The following is a 16,417-nucleotide window of genomic DNA, read 5'->3' as shown; positions in this document are numbered from 1 at the left end:
TCCTATTATGGAAACATTTCCATATTCACACACGACCATCAATTGCGAACAAGAGTCACCTTCATTCAGAATTATGTCAATATGGTCCGTCCAAACTAATACTATACTTCCAACTGTCCACAAGCTACCAATCGTCAGTAAACCTTAGAGTGTTCTTGACAGTTGTTTAACAACTTTAGTCACACCTTGTTCTAGTCCTTTTTCCCTCTTAATGCCATAGGCATTTGAAAAACAGAACAAGTGAATATTATAACATATGTAATCAATCCAATATCCAAGACATATGGGATTCGGCACATAATGTCTCACATAAAGACATGATACTTGATTAGTCTCTTGCTATAATATATCCATATATATTGAATTTCCTATGATATTCATATATGCCCATGACCAAGTTCTATTAAATCCTTCAATCTAAACTTTTAGATTTGAAATTAAGTATAAGTGTCCTCTCCTATAAATCCTTTTGTATCGAAACAATTCCCAAACTTTGCAATTTTGCAAATTTGAAAAATTTGTTCCTATAAATAGTATTGCCAACTTGCAACACTTAGCATAACAATTACACTTCTACTAGCATAACAATTATGCTTTTATCTGCATAACAATTATGCTCCCATTAGCTTTGACATGTACCTAGAAATCAACTAGACTTCCAGAAATCAATACTTTTTGACTTTCTTACTAAAGTGCAAATTTCTGATACGTAATGCTTCGATAAGTCTTCAGCCAGACTTCTCAAGCTCATATACCTTTCATTTGATAGCATATATGTGTGTTTAAAACCTTTTAGAACTTACATCTATAAGTCCTGAACGTTTAAACTTTTTCTTGCCATTTCTCACAGTTAGAACTATGAAAAGGGATGTCGTAATCATATTGCAAATTTGAGAACACAATTATCACAACCGCTAACTGTTAATGTTACCCAACGGACACGTTAAATGTAACAGAGACATCACTGCCTTGGCTGAGACCCGGTCTTGGCCTCAGAGAGCTAAAACAGAGCAACAACTCATTTCTCGTCATAAGGGAAGAACATCCCATGTGATGTCCTCATTCACCCACAACCAATGAGATAGCTACAAATAGCCCGGGTGACGCCCAGAACTGATGTCACCTGGTGGCAGTTAGCGTGAATAGCTCTCCCAGTAAGAGGAGGCTACGTATCACGCTCACAAGAGATGGTCCCCACGATCCGTTAGTAACATGTATAAAAGGATCTCTTCCATATCAAGGGAGGGATCCATCTTCTTTCTCACGAAGATTACCCTAAGATTTCTCTCTCACCCTAGACTAACTTGATCGTCGAAGTGACGTCCCGGGAGAACACCCGGTCGTCCTCTAACGGTTCTTCTGTGATTGTGTTCTCAGGAAAGCTCCCTAACCATTTACATCATCAAGCATCCAAACTATCTGCGAACCTATCACAACATTTGGCGCCATCCGGATGTATCCTCAGAGCGATACATCCAATAGAAGACGCTGGTTCCTTGCATAAGGGGGATCTAAACCCAACAACATCTGGGATGGCAGTAGAATCTCTGTTCAGAACGCACGAACCGTTCCAGGTGCCGATGACACAGATCCTGCCAATTACGATAAAAACAGCTGAACCAGGGCTCCAGAGCAATTTCCGGCAATTGTCATCGGATGTCTCATCACCTCAGATGGTGATATCACATCCCAATCTGTTGCAGACGAATCCGTATTACGACACTGAGGTATTCACTATCTCTAACTCTCGTAAGAGAAACGCACCTCACCACGCAGAAAACGAGATCGATTCACTCTTGAGAAACCTACTCAACATCAGTTTCTCGAGTAGCGATCCCAGACCATCAAACTGGGATCCACGAGACCCACTCCTCATATCAGGATTCATTCATAACACTAAGGTTCACCGAATATGCATTGAAAATGGTAGTTGCTCTGATATACTCTATGAGCACTGCTTCCGGCAGCTACCTGACACGTAGAAGGAGGGGCTCCGACCCTCAACCGGTGGACAATTAGTAGGATTCACCGGGCATAGCTTGTTGCCGCTAGGAATTATTCGGTTGCCCTTAACATTGGTCAGCCACGACGAAAGGGACCGAATCACAAGGACAATCGAATTCTCTGTGATCCGATACTCAAAAGAACACAACATTCTTATTGGATGATCATCAATCGTTTTACTACATCTCGTACCATCGATGATACATGACATCATTAAATTCAACACGTGCCAGGGATCGGCGGCGTTCCTCGCCACAAACACCAGAGCACATCATTGCCACCAAGTCATAGCCGACCCAGAACTCGTACGCGCACCAAAGAAGTCCAAGGAGGGATGTTCCACAGAGCAACACCAGATAAACATGGAGTATCCAGAGCAGCTCGTGCGAATCGGTGCCCACTTAACAGACGAAACCAAGGCACGACTGGTGGCGCTTCTGAGGCAATACTCCACCGTCTTTTTCTTGAAGCCAACGGATCTGACAGGCTTCAATTGATAGATCATAGAACACAGTCCTAACATAGCGCATAGGAGCAACCCTGTAAAGCAAAAGAAGCGAGGACAAGCGACATACCGTAATAGGGCTATTAACGCAGAAGAGGCCGATCTGGTGAGTGCTGGCATACTCAGGGAAGTAATGTTCCCAGCATGGATAGCAAACCTGGTCATGGTAAAGAAAGCCAATGGGGCATGGTGAATGTGCATAGATTATTCAGATCTCAATAACGCCTGCCCAAAAGATTGTTATCCTCTCCCGGAGATCGATCAGAAAGTCCAATCGCTTGAAGGCTTTTGATTCAAATGCTTCCTCGATGCATATAAGGGCTATCACCAGGTGCAGATGAAGCGAGAAGATGAAGCAAAAACAGATTTATATACCGAAAAGGGCACCTTCTGCTATCAGACAATGCCATTTGGGCTAAAAAACGTGGGTGCTACTTACCAGAGGCTGATGGACAAGGTATTCACCCACCAAATTGGATGGAATATCGAAGTCTACGTCGACGATATGGTAATTAAAAGCCGTAACGAACAAAATTTTACTCCAAGACGTGGAAGAAACCTTCAAAACGCTAGTCGAAGTGCAGATGAAGTTAAATCCGGCTAAGTGTACTTTTGGAGTCAAGGAAGGGCAATTCCTTGGCTATCAGGTGACCAGGGAAGGGATTCTACCCAATCCCACCAAAATACAAAAGTTCCTCCAATCGAAAACCCCCCACAACCTTAAAGGAGTGCAGGAGATTAACGACAGGTTAACGGCTCTTGGAAGGTTCATTGCCAAATCCGCAGAGAAGGCGCTTCCTCTGTACCAAACACTCAAGGGATGCCTAGACAAAAAGCAATTCGAATTGACAGAGGAAGCGGACGTGGCCTTGAAAAAATTGAAAGACGCACTACAGAAACTCCTGACTCTCGCCTGCCCACTTCCAGGGGAGACTCTACAGATGTACTTAGCAGCGTATGAAGAGACTAGCTCCTCTGTGTTAACGGTGGAAAGGGAAGGCAAGCAAATCCCTATTCACTTTGTCAGCAGGGCCCTGCAAGGGCCAGAAGTAAATTATCCGGCCTGGAAAAACTGGTCCTCGCCTTGGTGTATGCAGTGAGACGTTTATGAAGGTATTTCCATGCCCACAAGGTGGAGGTTCTAACCAGTTACCTAATAAAACAAGTGCTGCTAAGGTCGGAAAAGTCTGGACGCCTAGCCAAGTGGGCCATAGAGTTGGGTGAACACGAAATCCGGTACCACCCCAGAACCAACATCAAAGCCCAGGACCTTGCTGACTTCCTGGTTTAAATCCCAGATATCATGAGGGGAGTACCGACAACAATCTCTGTCGACCCATTAGAGCCTAAGGCCGGCAAGGAACTTTGAAAGTTGTATACCGATGGCACAACAAGCAAAGAAGGCTCAGGCGCAGGCCTGATCCTCCAAAGCCCCAAAGGTGAAGAGATCACCTACGCACTATGGTTTGAATTCCAAGTATCTAACAACAAAGCAAAGTATGAGGCGCTACTGGCAGGACTAAGGCTGACCAAGGAGGTTTGGGCAAAACAACTAGCAGCTCTTAGTGACTCATTGCTTATCATAAACCAAATAAACAGAGTATACGAGGCAAAGGATCCTAGGATGCAGAAATATCTAGACGCGGTCCGTAATTTAGCCAGCACGTTCAAAAGTTTTTCAATCAAGCAAATCTCCCGGGGGAAAAATACAAGGGAAGACGCCCTCAGCAAACTGGCCTCCACCTCGTATGATCATCTCACAAAGAAAGTGCTGGTCGAAGTACTCCCGAAAAGGAGTATTGATAGCCAAAAAGTCAATACCATATCAGCTCCCCCAGAATGGACAAAACCATTTGTTGATTACTTGCGCCATGGCGTGCTTCCGGACGATCCATATGAGGCAAGAAAAGTCAAAGTCAGGGGACCACATTTTGCGATACGGGAAAATCAGTTGTACCGAAGGGGATATCTAAGCCCATGGCTCAGATGCATTTCTAAGCCAGAGGGGCAGGCTTTTCTCGGAGAAAGCCATTCCGGGGACATAGCAGCACATGAAGGCGATCACACACTTACCGGCAAGATACTTCGCCTAGGAGTATACTGGCCGGTCATATACACCGACGTCGAAGCCTTAACCAAGAAATGCAAGGAATGCCAAGCATTCGCCCCTTTCTAAAATCAACCAGCCATTCCATTGACAAGAATCACTAGCCCCTGGCCTTTCCACCAATGGGGGATCGATATAGTGGGACCTGGTAGCCGTGGACTATTTCACCAAGTGGATAGAGGCGGAACCACTGGCCACAGTCACTGGCAAGCGGATGATAAAGTTCATGACAAAGAACATCTTGGCCCGCTTTGGAACCCCTAGCATCCTCATAAGTGATAACGACACTCAGTTTGAAGGAAGTCCCTTTAAGGAATGGTGTGAAGACAAGAAAATCCACCGCCGTTTCACATCAGTAGCGCATCCTCATGCTAACAGAGAGACAGAGATAGCCAACAAAACCATAGTCAATGGTTTGATGAAACAGCTACTCAGATCAAAGTCCGCCTGGGTGGATGAGCTCCCGACAGTGTTATGGTCCTATCGCACCACAACAAGGTCAAGCACGGGAGAAACGCCCTTCAGTCTAACCTATGGGACGGAGGCGGTCCTCCCATTGGAAATAGTCACTGGCTCCTTGCAAACAGAGAGTTTCGAGGAGGTGGCCAATGAAGAAGGGCGACGCCAAGACCTGGACATGCTCGAAGAAAAATGTAAGGCATCACAGATGCGACAAGCACTGTATAAATCATGAACCGAGAACTATTACAACGGCCAAGTCCGGACCAAAAACTTCAAAGTTGGAGAATGGGTACTAAGAAAGAACGAGTCTAGCCACGCTGAACCATTGGGGAAACTCAGTGTCACATGGAAGGACCATACAAAATCGTAGAAGCACATCAGAATGGTGCCTATGTCCTAGAAGCTCAAGACGGGTGCGCCATTCCAAAAACGTGGAATGCGCAGAGCCTGCGCCACTTCTACACTTAAAACAAGTAATAAAGGTAGAACCAGTGCTAGCTAATGCATTGTGTGTTAATTTTAATATGTAAATGTAATCAACATAAATTACTTTATAATTTTTAGTCATATTATGCTCTAAACAAAACTAGAGTAAATAGAATGGGCAATTCAGATGCTCCTTATATCCAAATCTAAGAAACAAAAAGGCTGTGTACATTTACCGTGTGACAACAAGGATTGATCATCCAACGTCACACGAGCGAAATCATTACAAGAAGGCAGCCAGGGAGTTTACATTAGAAAGGCTCATAACCTTCCTCCTAAAACATGTTCATCAATTAAAGAACATATGATATGAGTGTAGAAGGGTCATAACCTTCCACGAATATAAAAAACAAAGTAAACAAAACTGGGTGAGCCTCAAGATGACGATCTTGGCTACACCCAAGGAGTGCAAACAAACCATGTGTACATATCATGTGATGGACAACATAAACCATACACAGAGTAACCAGGCGAAAGAGTATATGCGATAAAGAGAAATATTCACACCCATAAAAAGCAAACATTGTTCAAATAGCCAGACTCCCAGACTCAAAAGATGGCCACAAAGAGCAGCAAAGACAACAAGCAAATAAGGAAAATATTGTCAAAGGGGGTTACATCAAAACAAGCCAAACACAAAGACTACTTATCAACAAGAATGTTTGTTGGGTTTTATGTACACTAACATCCCTATGGTGCACATACAATCCTAATGCTTTAGATCTAAGTTTTTTATAATTATACATGCAACATTTTTTTTCCAAAGCATGAAGCCTAACTAGCATGCAACTTTGATATATGTATCATGAAAACTAGTTAGAAGATTACCTTGTGTAGTAGCTTGTAGAATCTTGGCCTTAAAAGAGCTTATCACCCCAAGGGTGATGCCTCAAACAAGTCTCAAACACCAATAGTCAATTAGATGAATATGAGAGAGGTTTAGGAGACACAAAATCGAATATGCTCTCTTGTAATGCAAGTGGTATGCGATTTTAGAGCTTAGGGTACACATTTATAGTGTAGAATTCCAAGAGTCATATGTTTAACCCTAATTATTACACTTAAGCTTATGACCCAACAAATGATTTGGATTAACACTTTATGGACTAACTCATAAGCTAAGCCCATCACCAATCATTCATGAATCATTAGCCCAAATCATATGTATCACTGATTTACATAATCACTCCCTATTTATTTAATTAGTCTCTTTTGATCACTAAATTAATTCTTGATCAATACTAATTAAATAATATGATTTCTCAATTAATGTATTATACTGATAATATATTAATAAAACATAAATAACCTCTTTCTCAAATATCCATCTATCAAACTGTTCTGGTGAAGGCAACCCGAAATGGACCATCCTACTATTGGGTCAAGTACATACCAATTATAGTTATGGGCTTAGACACCTAATCCAACAATGTTATCATCACCAGAAGGAATGCTTGAACTAGGGACTGATCCCTCGCTTTGAGACTCCTGACAGAGATCATGAAGCCTAGCTATGTCCAGGGCACCCAAGCAAAGATGGCCAGCAAAGTCCGTCTCCGTGAAGGCCACCAAGGCATCTTCCATCTCTTGAGTCCTGGCCGCCACATTCTCCTCAGACTTTGGGTCAACCTCCCCGACGGATACCTGCTCCTAGACAATCTTTTTACCCTGTTCCCCAATCTTTTTACCCGACGGATACCTGCACCCAAACAATCTTTTTACCCAGCGGATACCTTCTTTCACAAGAACCAAACCCTGGAGGAATTGTGGACTTTCAATTAACCTATCCACAACCCGGCTTAGCCCGTCGCTAAGGACCCAAGAAATATCCCTTTCCAGTGCTCCCCTTGCGGCATCCTCGGTCACTAGATCAACCTCCGGCTCTGATGTCCGATTGCTCAGACTGGTGTTCTCCAACGTTAGGACCCCCACACGAGCTTTCAGGCCTTCCACCTCTTTCACCAACCTTGCCACTTGATCCTCCAAGCTTGCCCTCTCAAGTAACGTTGCCTCCCGCCCAGCCTCCAAGTTACTATTATCAGCTTCTAACTTCACCACTTGGGTCTTTAATTCTTCGCATTCAATGCTCCTTCTATCCGAATCGAACTGGAGGGTCTTCATCTCGGAGATGCGTTCAGCGGCCACGACTAAATAAGACGACACTTGGGCGGCAGCGTAACGCAAGCCATCAGCCATATGATCGTCGGACAGGATACTTAAGGCCTCAGTCGTGGCAGGAGGAAATGCGTGCTGACACCACTCAAGGTATAAAAGGATACTTAAGGCCTCAGTCGTAACGCTAGTAGATTTTAAATCTGATTAATATCGTTAAGGTTAGTGATTGTGGGAACGGGGCTGGTTTTCTCAGTGTATTCCTCTCCCGTATGACGGGGAGGTTCAGTCGCCCCGGTTTGTGCTCCCTCCAACAGTTTTGAAGGACCTTCATCGGGGGCACGGTTGGAATCCTTAGAACCCCCTAGTAAGAGACTCAAATTACGCTTCTTACGTAAAGGGGGCCCGATGCCAGCTGCCTCAGTTCGACCGCCGGAAGAGGCTTCCAAGAGTGCGAAACGCCTCTTAACCCGACGAAGACTCCTCGGGAACCCAGATGGCGTAGAATCCTTCTGAGAAGAACCAGTGACGACAACGTCTTGTAGGTACGGATCCTCATCAATGCCGGTATCACTATCAGAACCGGCAGTCGCCGTAAGTCCTTGGCCAGAAAAAGGAGGTGGAAGAGCCTCCACCAGGTCAACGTCGCGAACCTGAAGCTCGCTGTTAAACAAACCCCGCAGAGCTTTTTCTAAAGAAACAGTCTCCTCCACACCTAGAAAAAACAAGAAACAATGCCGATTCAGCCAAAGCACCGATGTGAACATAACTTGCCAATCTTTTCAATGTAAAAGGGAGGGGGGGGGGAAGAGAGGAAAAGAAAAAGAGATACCCTTTTTCTCAACAAAGAATTCAAGCATGTTCTCACGAGCCCTCCAAGCAGCACTCATCCCGCCGGCGGACAAGAAACAGTCAAGCCAATCTTCACTGGCGATGCTGATCTTCTCCAGGGCATCAACCAGTTCCTTGTCAGCGCCAAACAACACGGAGGCATTAGGCAAGGGAATTTGCACGCCGTGTTCGGGAACGAACCCGAATCGGAACTTGAAAGACTCCCATTCCTCAGGGGTAAGATCTCTTCCTAAAGCGCGAGCAGTAGCCATGGAAAATACGAATGAAAGGTTTAAAAGGTTTTTCTCAAGAACAAGTAGAAGGCAATGAGGAAAATGCCAGGAGGAACTAGGGTTTTAATTCCATCAATGAGGCAACGAACCGTCCTCATGATGAAACCGCCGAACAACGACGATTTCTCCCTACCAATTGCACAAGCTGAAATTGCAGTTCGCCATGTATCTATGAGTAGACTAGAACAACTCTGCTATGCCACGAATGCATAGGCCTACTCGTCTAAGGGACTTGTTAACATTACCCAATGACCACGTTAAATGTAACAGAGACGTTATTGCCTTGGCTGAGACCCAATCTTGGCCTCGGAGAGCCAAAGACAGAGCGACAACTCAATTCTCGTCACAAAGGAAGAACATCCCATTTGATCTCCTCATTCACCCACAACCAATGAGAAAACTACAAATAGCCTGGGTGATGCCTAAAATTGACGTCACCCGACGGTTAGTTAGCGTGAATAGCTCTCCCAGTAAGAGGAGGCCACGTATCACGCTCACGAGAGACGGTCCCTACGATCCGTTAGTAACAGGTATAAAAGGATCTCTTCCATCTCAAGGGAGGGATCCATCTTCTTTCTCTCTCACCCTAGACTAACTTGATTTTCGGAGCGACGTCCTGGGAAAACACCCGGTCGTTCTCTAACGGTTCTTCTGTGATTGTGTTCTCAGGAAAGCTCCCTAAGCAGTTACATCATCAAGCATCCAAACTATTTGCGAACCTGTCACAACACTAACCTTAACGATATTAATCAGATTTAAAATCTACTAGCGAAAGTGAATTTATCAATTCCAACCTTTTGCCACCTAGATTTTATGGTGTATGCGTTTCTATCCATGCGAATTTATCAATTCCAACCTACAATCATAAGATAAGGTTGAGCACAAAACCAAATTCAATTTTAGGTTTTCCTTTCATGGACTGAACTTTGCTTATTCTTAATTTCTTGCCCTCTGGTAGCACGAGGGCCTACCAGTGCTTCTGTGTTGTTAAGCAGCTCACCCATATTGATCAATGTACTTTCACTAACCAACGTGCTCTGCCTTTTGCAATCAAATTAGAGCCATAGAGCTCATAAGCATTGCCAACTCAACTGGAAGATTCACAAAAACAAGAATGTGTCAACTAAACACGATAGGTTATCAACCTTAGGTCGTGTGCTAGTGATAACTAAAAGGTTTATTCTCGATTGATTCCTGAAACTTTTCAAGATCAATAAGGCTCCCACTGACTTCTTGACATATAAAATTTATCTCTTCATGGAACATTCTTTGATGAGCAAAACAAATATTCAAAAGTTAGTACCGATTCTTGAAAAGAGAACACTTCATATAATTGGTCTTAATTTATCCTTCGTTTTAACCAAAACATCACAAGTACCAATTTCAAATTTTCCAGAGTAAGAAAACATTATTACTCCACATTTCATGAGGTGTTATAACCTACTTAGTTTGAAATTAGCTTCGAGATACGATTTGAAGTAACTAGGGTATGAACCTAGAACTTGATTGGAAATGAAGTATGTTTCATCTCTCGATTGAACCATTTCAACAATATCCGATTCCTTTTTTTAGTCAAACAATTGCATTAAGATGTTCGTCGAGGATCAATTGTGACATAGTTCCATAATCATTAAGATGATTATAAAACATGATATTAAAGTACTCTCCTTTCTTTTAGATTAGAGAAACCTATATCTCTATGCCTAATAGATTCTTCTTATTCGTTCTATTACACTTTGAAAACTTTTCAAGGTGTTAGAATTATCCTTAATCTTATAAACATAACCATATTTATTGAATGACCGGTAAACCATGACGAATAGAGTTTTCATTCTTTGTGGTGGATCTAAATAGTCCACATCGATGTGTACTAGATCCTTTAGTCCTTCACTTGACTCATATAAACATATGATCAACGAATTAGTCATGATCTTCCAACGATCAAGGTTCTCATACATCACACAATTCGAATTGTATGACTCCAAGTTTCTGTCCAATTGAAACTTGGATGATGAGAATTCCTTTTCACTTGGTCAATTATGACATTACCACAAATGACATAATAGAAACATAACCACCAATTTTCATAAATGCCATTGCAAGTAAATATAAAGTAAATAAATGAAAAAACACTTTTATTGATAATATGCGGAAAAATTGGTCCTTACAATTCAAATATATGAAAATTATGTTTCTGGATATTTCGTAAGCAATCTATTAATCTATCATAACTTCTATGCAACAGCTTCTAAATTCTGATCATTGAACTATGCGACCGAAATCCATCTCTCATAATCGGATTTAGCTTACTCTTCTTAAGCTTCCTTCCTTCTCTTAGATTCTGAAAAAAAACGTCAAAATGTGACTATCACATCATGTATTAAGAATCTATGAATATGAACTTAGTAAAGTAGAGTTAGATAGTAGATGTACCCGAAGTAGAGTCATACAACTTGACTTTACCATCTCTGAGATCTTTCAAGTATTCTAGGCAGCTTCGTATCCAATACCCCTTCAATTGGCAATAGAAACATATGGACTTTTCAGGAATATCACATGGGACTATCTCAGGATTAGCCTTTCTCTTTACCATATGGTCAAACGGTTTGACCTTGGCCGATCCCTTTCTATTGGGGAGAGAAGCCTTTTCTGGACTACCAATGTTACCATTGTCAATGTCTATGGAAACTTAAGAGACAGATCCTTCAAACATATTCGCTTGATTTGTGCTCTTAAGCATTTCTTCTTCAGCAGCAATCAACATATATGTTAGATCAATTAGGGTCACGTCGTGTGTCCCTCATATAGTAGTCTTCAATGAACTGACTATATGATTCAGGAAGCAAAAATAGAACTAAGTCAATGGCTATCTCCCTTGGGAAAACGCCACCCAACATCCCCAATCTTTAATGTGCGATTTCATTTTCAGAACATGCGCACACACAGACTTTCCATCTTGATGTTTACATACCAACAGGGCTTGAGTGACTTTGTACTTTTCAACTTGAAGAAAACATGACTTAAGGAGAGTCACCGAAGGAGGTAGAATAAGAGTTGGAGAAGCATGATTTCCAATTCCACCATTGCTTGAAGAAGGGAACATTCTTTCACCTTGATCAACATGTGGAAGATCATCTTCAGAAGGAAAAACATTTCCGGAAGAACGAGGAGAACCATTATTGTCTTGACTCGACATCTATAAAGGGAGAAAAGAGAATTCAAGTTAGTTGATTTTACTCCTTAATTGTTAACCCAAAAATTTAAATTAAGGCTAGGATCCATATTTTCGATTCAAATTCTGACGAGGGATGCCGTAATCAAATTTGAATATATTTTAGGTAGGTAAAACATTTACCAATTTCAATCTTATGAAACTCCTAGATCTTTTGAGATTCACTGAACTATTCAATGGCATGTTTAATCTCGATTATGCTCTCACTTTGTGAATGGGATGCCGAAGATCACAAACGAGATGTGAATAACCATGCAAATTAGCTTGGTACTTTCGATGTCATTTATCATCTGAAATTAACGTGCCAGTTAACCACACGCGCTCCATTAATTCAATGATAATTTACGAGACACCCATTTCCAACAATATTAGTCCCATATTAGTGTGCCGGTTAACCACATACGCTCCACTCACGATCAATAAGGTGCAATGTGCAATTTCATGGGTTAGCATCAAATTCACAATTTTCCCAAAGTAACTAAGAGTGAGATTTTTAGAAAAAAATGATTTAGTTACTTTATAACTCATTATAATTATTAATGAGAATTATTTTGTCCTATTAAACTCGTTCGGCTAACGAACCTCCACTAGTAAAGGAAGTGGTGGGTGAGAGTGGACACTCATTCAATCGCCATTTTATAGGCAATTTCCTTATACCCCCCTTATAGACCGGGTTCGTGAATGAGGCCTACTAATGGTAAAACTGACTTTTCTTATATATATATATATATATATATATATATATATATATATTAAATTCTTAATTATATATAGTATAAGGTGAATTTCAAACATTTTAAAATTCCAAGGGTTTAATCTTTTAATAAATTAAACATTTAATTTAATTAAATTTAAATCATATATGGATTTATTAATTATACTTTAATTAATCATTTAATTAAATTATTAACGAAGTCCATAAGAATGTAATTTAGGTTTTACATTTTAAATTTCAAAAATTAAACCTCTTAATTTAAATTTCACACAACCCTAAAATTATCTTTAATTAATAATCAAATAATTATTTAGTAACAAATTAAGGATATATAAATTATCCTTTAATTAAACAATTAATAAAATTATTAATCATATCCATAAGGATAATTATAATCAAATAAAATCTACATTATCCAATTTATAATTATCTCCTCACATTTAGGTCATATTTAATTATCTAATATTACCAAAAATAGACTTATGACAGTTTTAATAAGATATAATTACCAAATATTAACCAAATAAATCAAGTTAGGCAAGAAAATCCGAAATCAGAATCTGACGCATAAACTTGCCGAGTTGGAGGACCAACTCGCCGAGTTGCAGTCCAACAAGTCGAGTCCGAAGAAACAACTCGATGAGTTCGAAGAACAGAATGACGATTATGTTTTCTCCTCCTTGTTCAAGTTCATACAATTGCATCATATTCATTAGAAAACAAACATGACTCTGATACCACTGATGAGTTTTGAGCAAAACATATAATCTTATGTGTGCATGCAACCCTAATTGAAGATCTACGTTTTCTCTAATTGAACATACAATAATGAATAACAAAGTGTAAACCCTATATCTATGGATAATAATCGAAAATCACATAATAGGTTTATAATACATACCTTTAAGATTGTTATTGTAAACAATCTTGAATCCTAGCTTGAAAGACCTTTGGTAGCAAGCGCCACAAGTGTCGCGCCTCTAATGGTTCATAAACAAACTCAAGCAACCAAGGAATACTATATATATATATATATATATATATATATATATATATATATATATATATATATATATAGAGAGAGAGAGAGAGAAAGAGAGAGAGAGGAGTAGATTAAAATTTCGGCCAAGGTACTTGGAATGAAGGGCTAGGCTGGAATTTAACCCTAAGGAAGGTTTATATAGGTGTTAGGAAGGTATTGGATAAGGCATGTGTATCCAAGATAACCCTAATCCCTTAACTCTCCCCCCAAGGCATCCAAGGCACGCTTAGAGCCCACGGAAACCCTAGGAGCATCTAGAATTCGTTCCCCTTACTATAGGGAGGTTCTAGAATTTCCCAATGCACAACTATTGAACATTGTCACCTTTAGTCCTTGTAGTTTTAATTAATCCCTTTAACCCCAAAATTACATCCAAATTAATTTCTGATTAAATATTAATTAAAAAAATAAGATTTCTAATTAATATATTATTTCCATAACACTTTAATAAACCATTTATTTTGATTTCTAATTAATTTATTAACCAAGTTGTTAAAGCAAAAAGTGACCCTCTTAAACTTAACGATCCGCAATCCATTTTACTACCGTATCTCTTTTTGGCTACCGCAATCAGTCTTGCCACCGCAACGTATGCTTGTCTACCGTAGTTGAAGGTTTTGTTTTGAACCGCAACCTCTCTACCGCAGTGAAGATTTTTGGTTACATCAACTGACTTAGCATATTTGCATTACATTGTCCAGCGAACCGTGCATGGTCACTTAGAGTCAGTAGTTTATTATTTTTTATTCAAGATGTAACTTTATGGAACTCTATAAATAGAGTATCCGTCTTCATGTATTCTACACCTTTTACCATTACTTCTTATCATATCTCTATAAACGATCTTTCTGAACCTTCACTCTGAAATACTAAGATCTTTTCCTCATATCTTACTTATTATCTTCGAAGATCCTATTCAATTTAAACTGATCACACATATTAACTAGTGTTTGAATGAAAACCTTGTTATGAATCAGTTTGGTGTATACTTGATATAACTTGTTGTCATTTACATTTACTTTACTTTTCATCACTTTATAATTCTGCAACTAACCATCTAACAAATCTAACTTATTATTTTTGAGCTTTTATGATCCTTTGAGATTCACTTATTCCGCAACTATAATCTTGTACTAACGTTTGTTCAAGTGTGTCTCAAAAGTTTTTCTCTCAAAAATTGGTATCAGAGTCAAAGTGGTTGCTTTTTAAACAAAACTCTGATTTTGAAAAGCCTTCTATACCACTAAAGCTCATTCTTAAAAAATACAAAAAAAAATCAAAACAAAGGAAATATGGCACAAGCTCTATCATTAAACGTTTCCAACAGTGTTGGAGGCTCGTACACAGCACCAATACTTGTTACAAATGAATACCACCATTGGTCACAAAGAATGGAAAGGTATCTTAAGAGGCTCGGAAGAGATGTGTGGAGATCAGTGGAAGAAGGACCACATGTCCCTATTCTTACTCCTGTTCAAGCAGATGGTGCTCAAGCACGACTGGGTGGAGGTCAAGCTACAATAAATCGATCAACCAAAGATGATCTTGACAAAATGGAAAATGATGCTATAGCCTTCTATGAAATCTCTTGCAGTGTAGCTCTGGACAACTTTGACATCATCATCAACTGCAAATCTGCTAAGGAGATTTGGGATGTGCTGAAAAATCTCTACCAAGGGTCTGAACAAGCTCAAGATAAGAAACTCACCACTACCCTCAATGAGTTTAACAATTTCAAAGCTCTTCCTGGTGAAAGTCTTGACGACTCGTTCAAACGGTTCAACCTCATCATCACGAAGCTATCAAATGTTGGTACAATTCGAAGCAACCATGAAACAAATCTACAAAGTCTAAATGGTTTGGGAAGACATTGGTCCACTGCAAAGATGATTGTGCAAGGAGATAGAAAGATTCATATTTTGTCTTTATTCAAATTGTATGGAGAACTTCAGGCACAATAATCAAAGGTGCTGAAAGATTGTGTTGATGTCGGTGGTCCACTTACCCTGATAGCTCAAACCCCACAAGTCAAAACCTCACAGTACTTGTTTCATACAGAACCATCTTATCCACTATCATATGAAAACCCACCACAGTCATATGAAGCTGATGCTGAATTGGATGGTGAAGAAGAATTCCAAAAGGCCATTGCCCTAGTTAGCCAGCAATTCAACCGATTACCACCAACCTCATTTCGTAAAAATCAGCAGTTCACAAAACCACCTTTTAACCGTAACTTCAATCCGCAGTCAAACCACTCACGATATCCTCGAAACCCACACCACCCACCGCAACCACAGAACGCACATCATTCAAATGAGGGACTATAGTCCAACAAAACATCAGACTCCGGTACCTCAACTGAAGAGAAAAATGAAGTCATTATCTGTCACAAATGTCATAAAGAGAATCACTTTAATTAAGATTGCAAGGCAAATGTGGTTAAGGACAAGGTATTCTATCTTAGAATGGCACAAGAAATGGAAGAAAAAGAAAAGTCGAGATCATATGTTACTCATGTGAAAAGAGATCATAAAGTGTGGTCTTCCAGAGATGAGGATGAAGACTTTGACAACCTCAAAGGAAAGGGAAAGATATGCATGGTTGCAGCTGCTGAAGAGGACGGAT

At 40.2% G+C, this 16,417-nt stretch overlaps 1 protein-coding gene across 1 annotated transcript; it reads left to right on the top strand.

Moving 5' to 3' along the window:
* The first annotated feature begins 15,081 nt into the window (after nt 1-15,081).
* LOC145104596 (uncharacterized) lies at nt 15,082-15,750 on the top strand. Its single transcript, XM_079041816.1, has one exon. It carries the CDS (start codon nt 15,082-15,084, stop codon nt 15,748-15,750), a length of 669 nt encoding a protein of 222 aa, XP_078897942.1.
* The last annotated feature ends 667 nt before the right edge of the window (nt 15,751-16,417 follow it).

This window comes from Lactuca virosa, chromosome 4, assembly GCF_052849685.1.
Source record: "Lactuca virosa cultivar CGN04683 chromosome 4, Lactuca_virosa_CGN04683_v6, whole genome shotgun sequence".
NCBI classification, from domain to species: domain Eukaryota; kingdom Viridiplantae; phylum Streptophyta; class Magnoliopsida; order Asterales; family Asteraceae; genus Lactuca; species Lactuca virosa.
This window is presented reverse-complemented; position numbering and strand designations above follow the sequence as displayed.

Excerpts from the sequence above, each read along its gene's own strand:
- LOC145104596 (XM_079041816.1), top strand. The coding sequence starts at position 15,082 with ATGGCACAAGCTCTATCATTAAACGTTTCCAACAGTGTTGGAGGCTCG.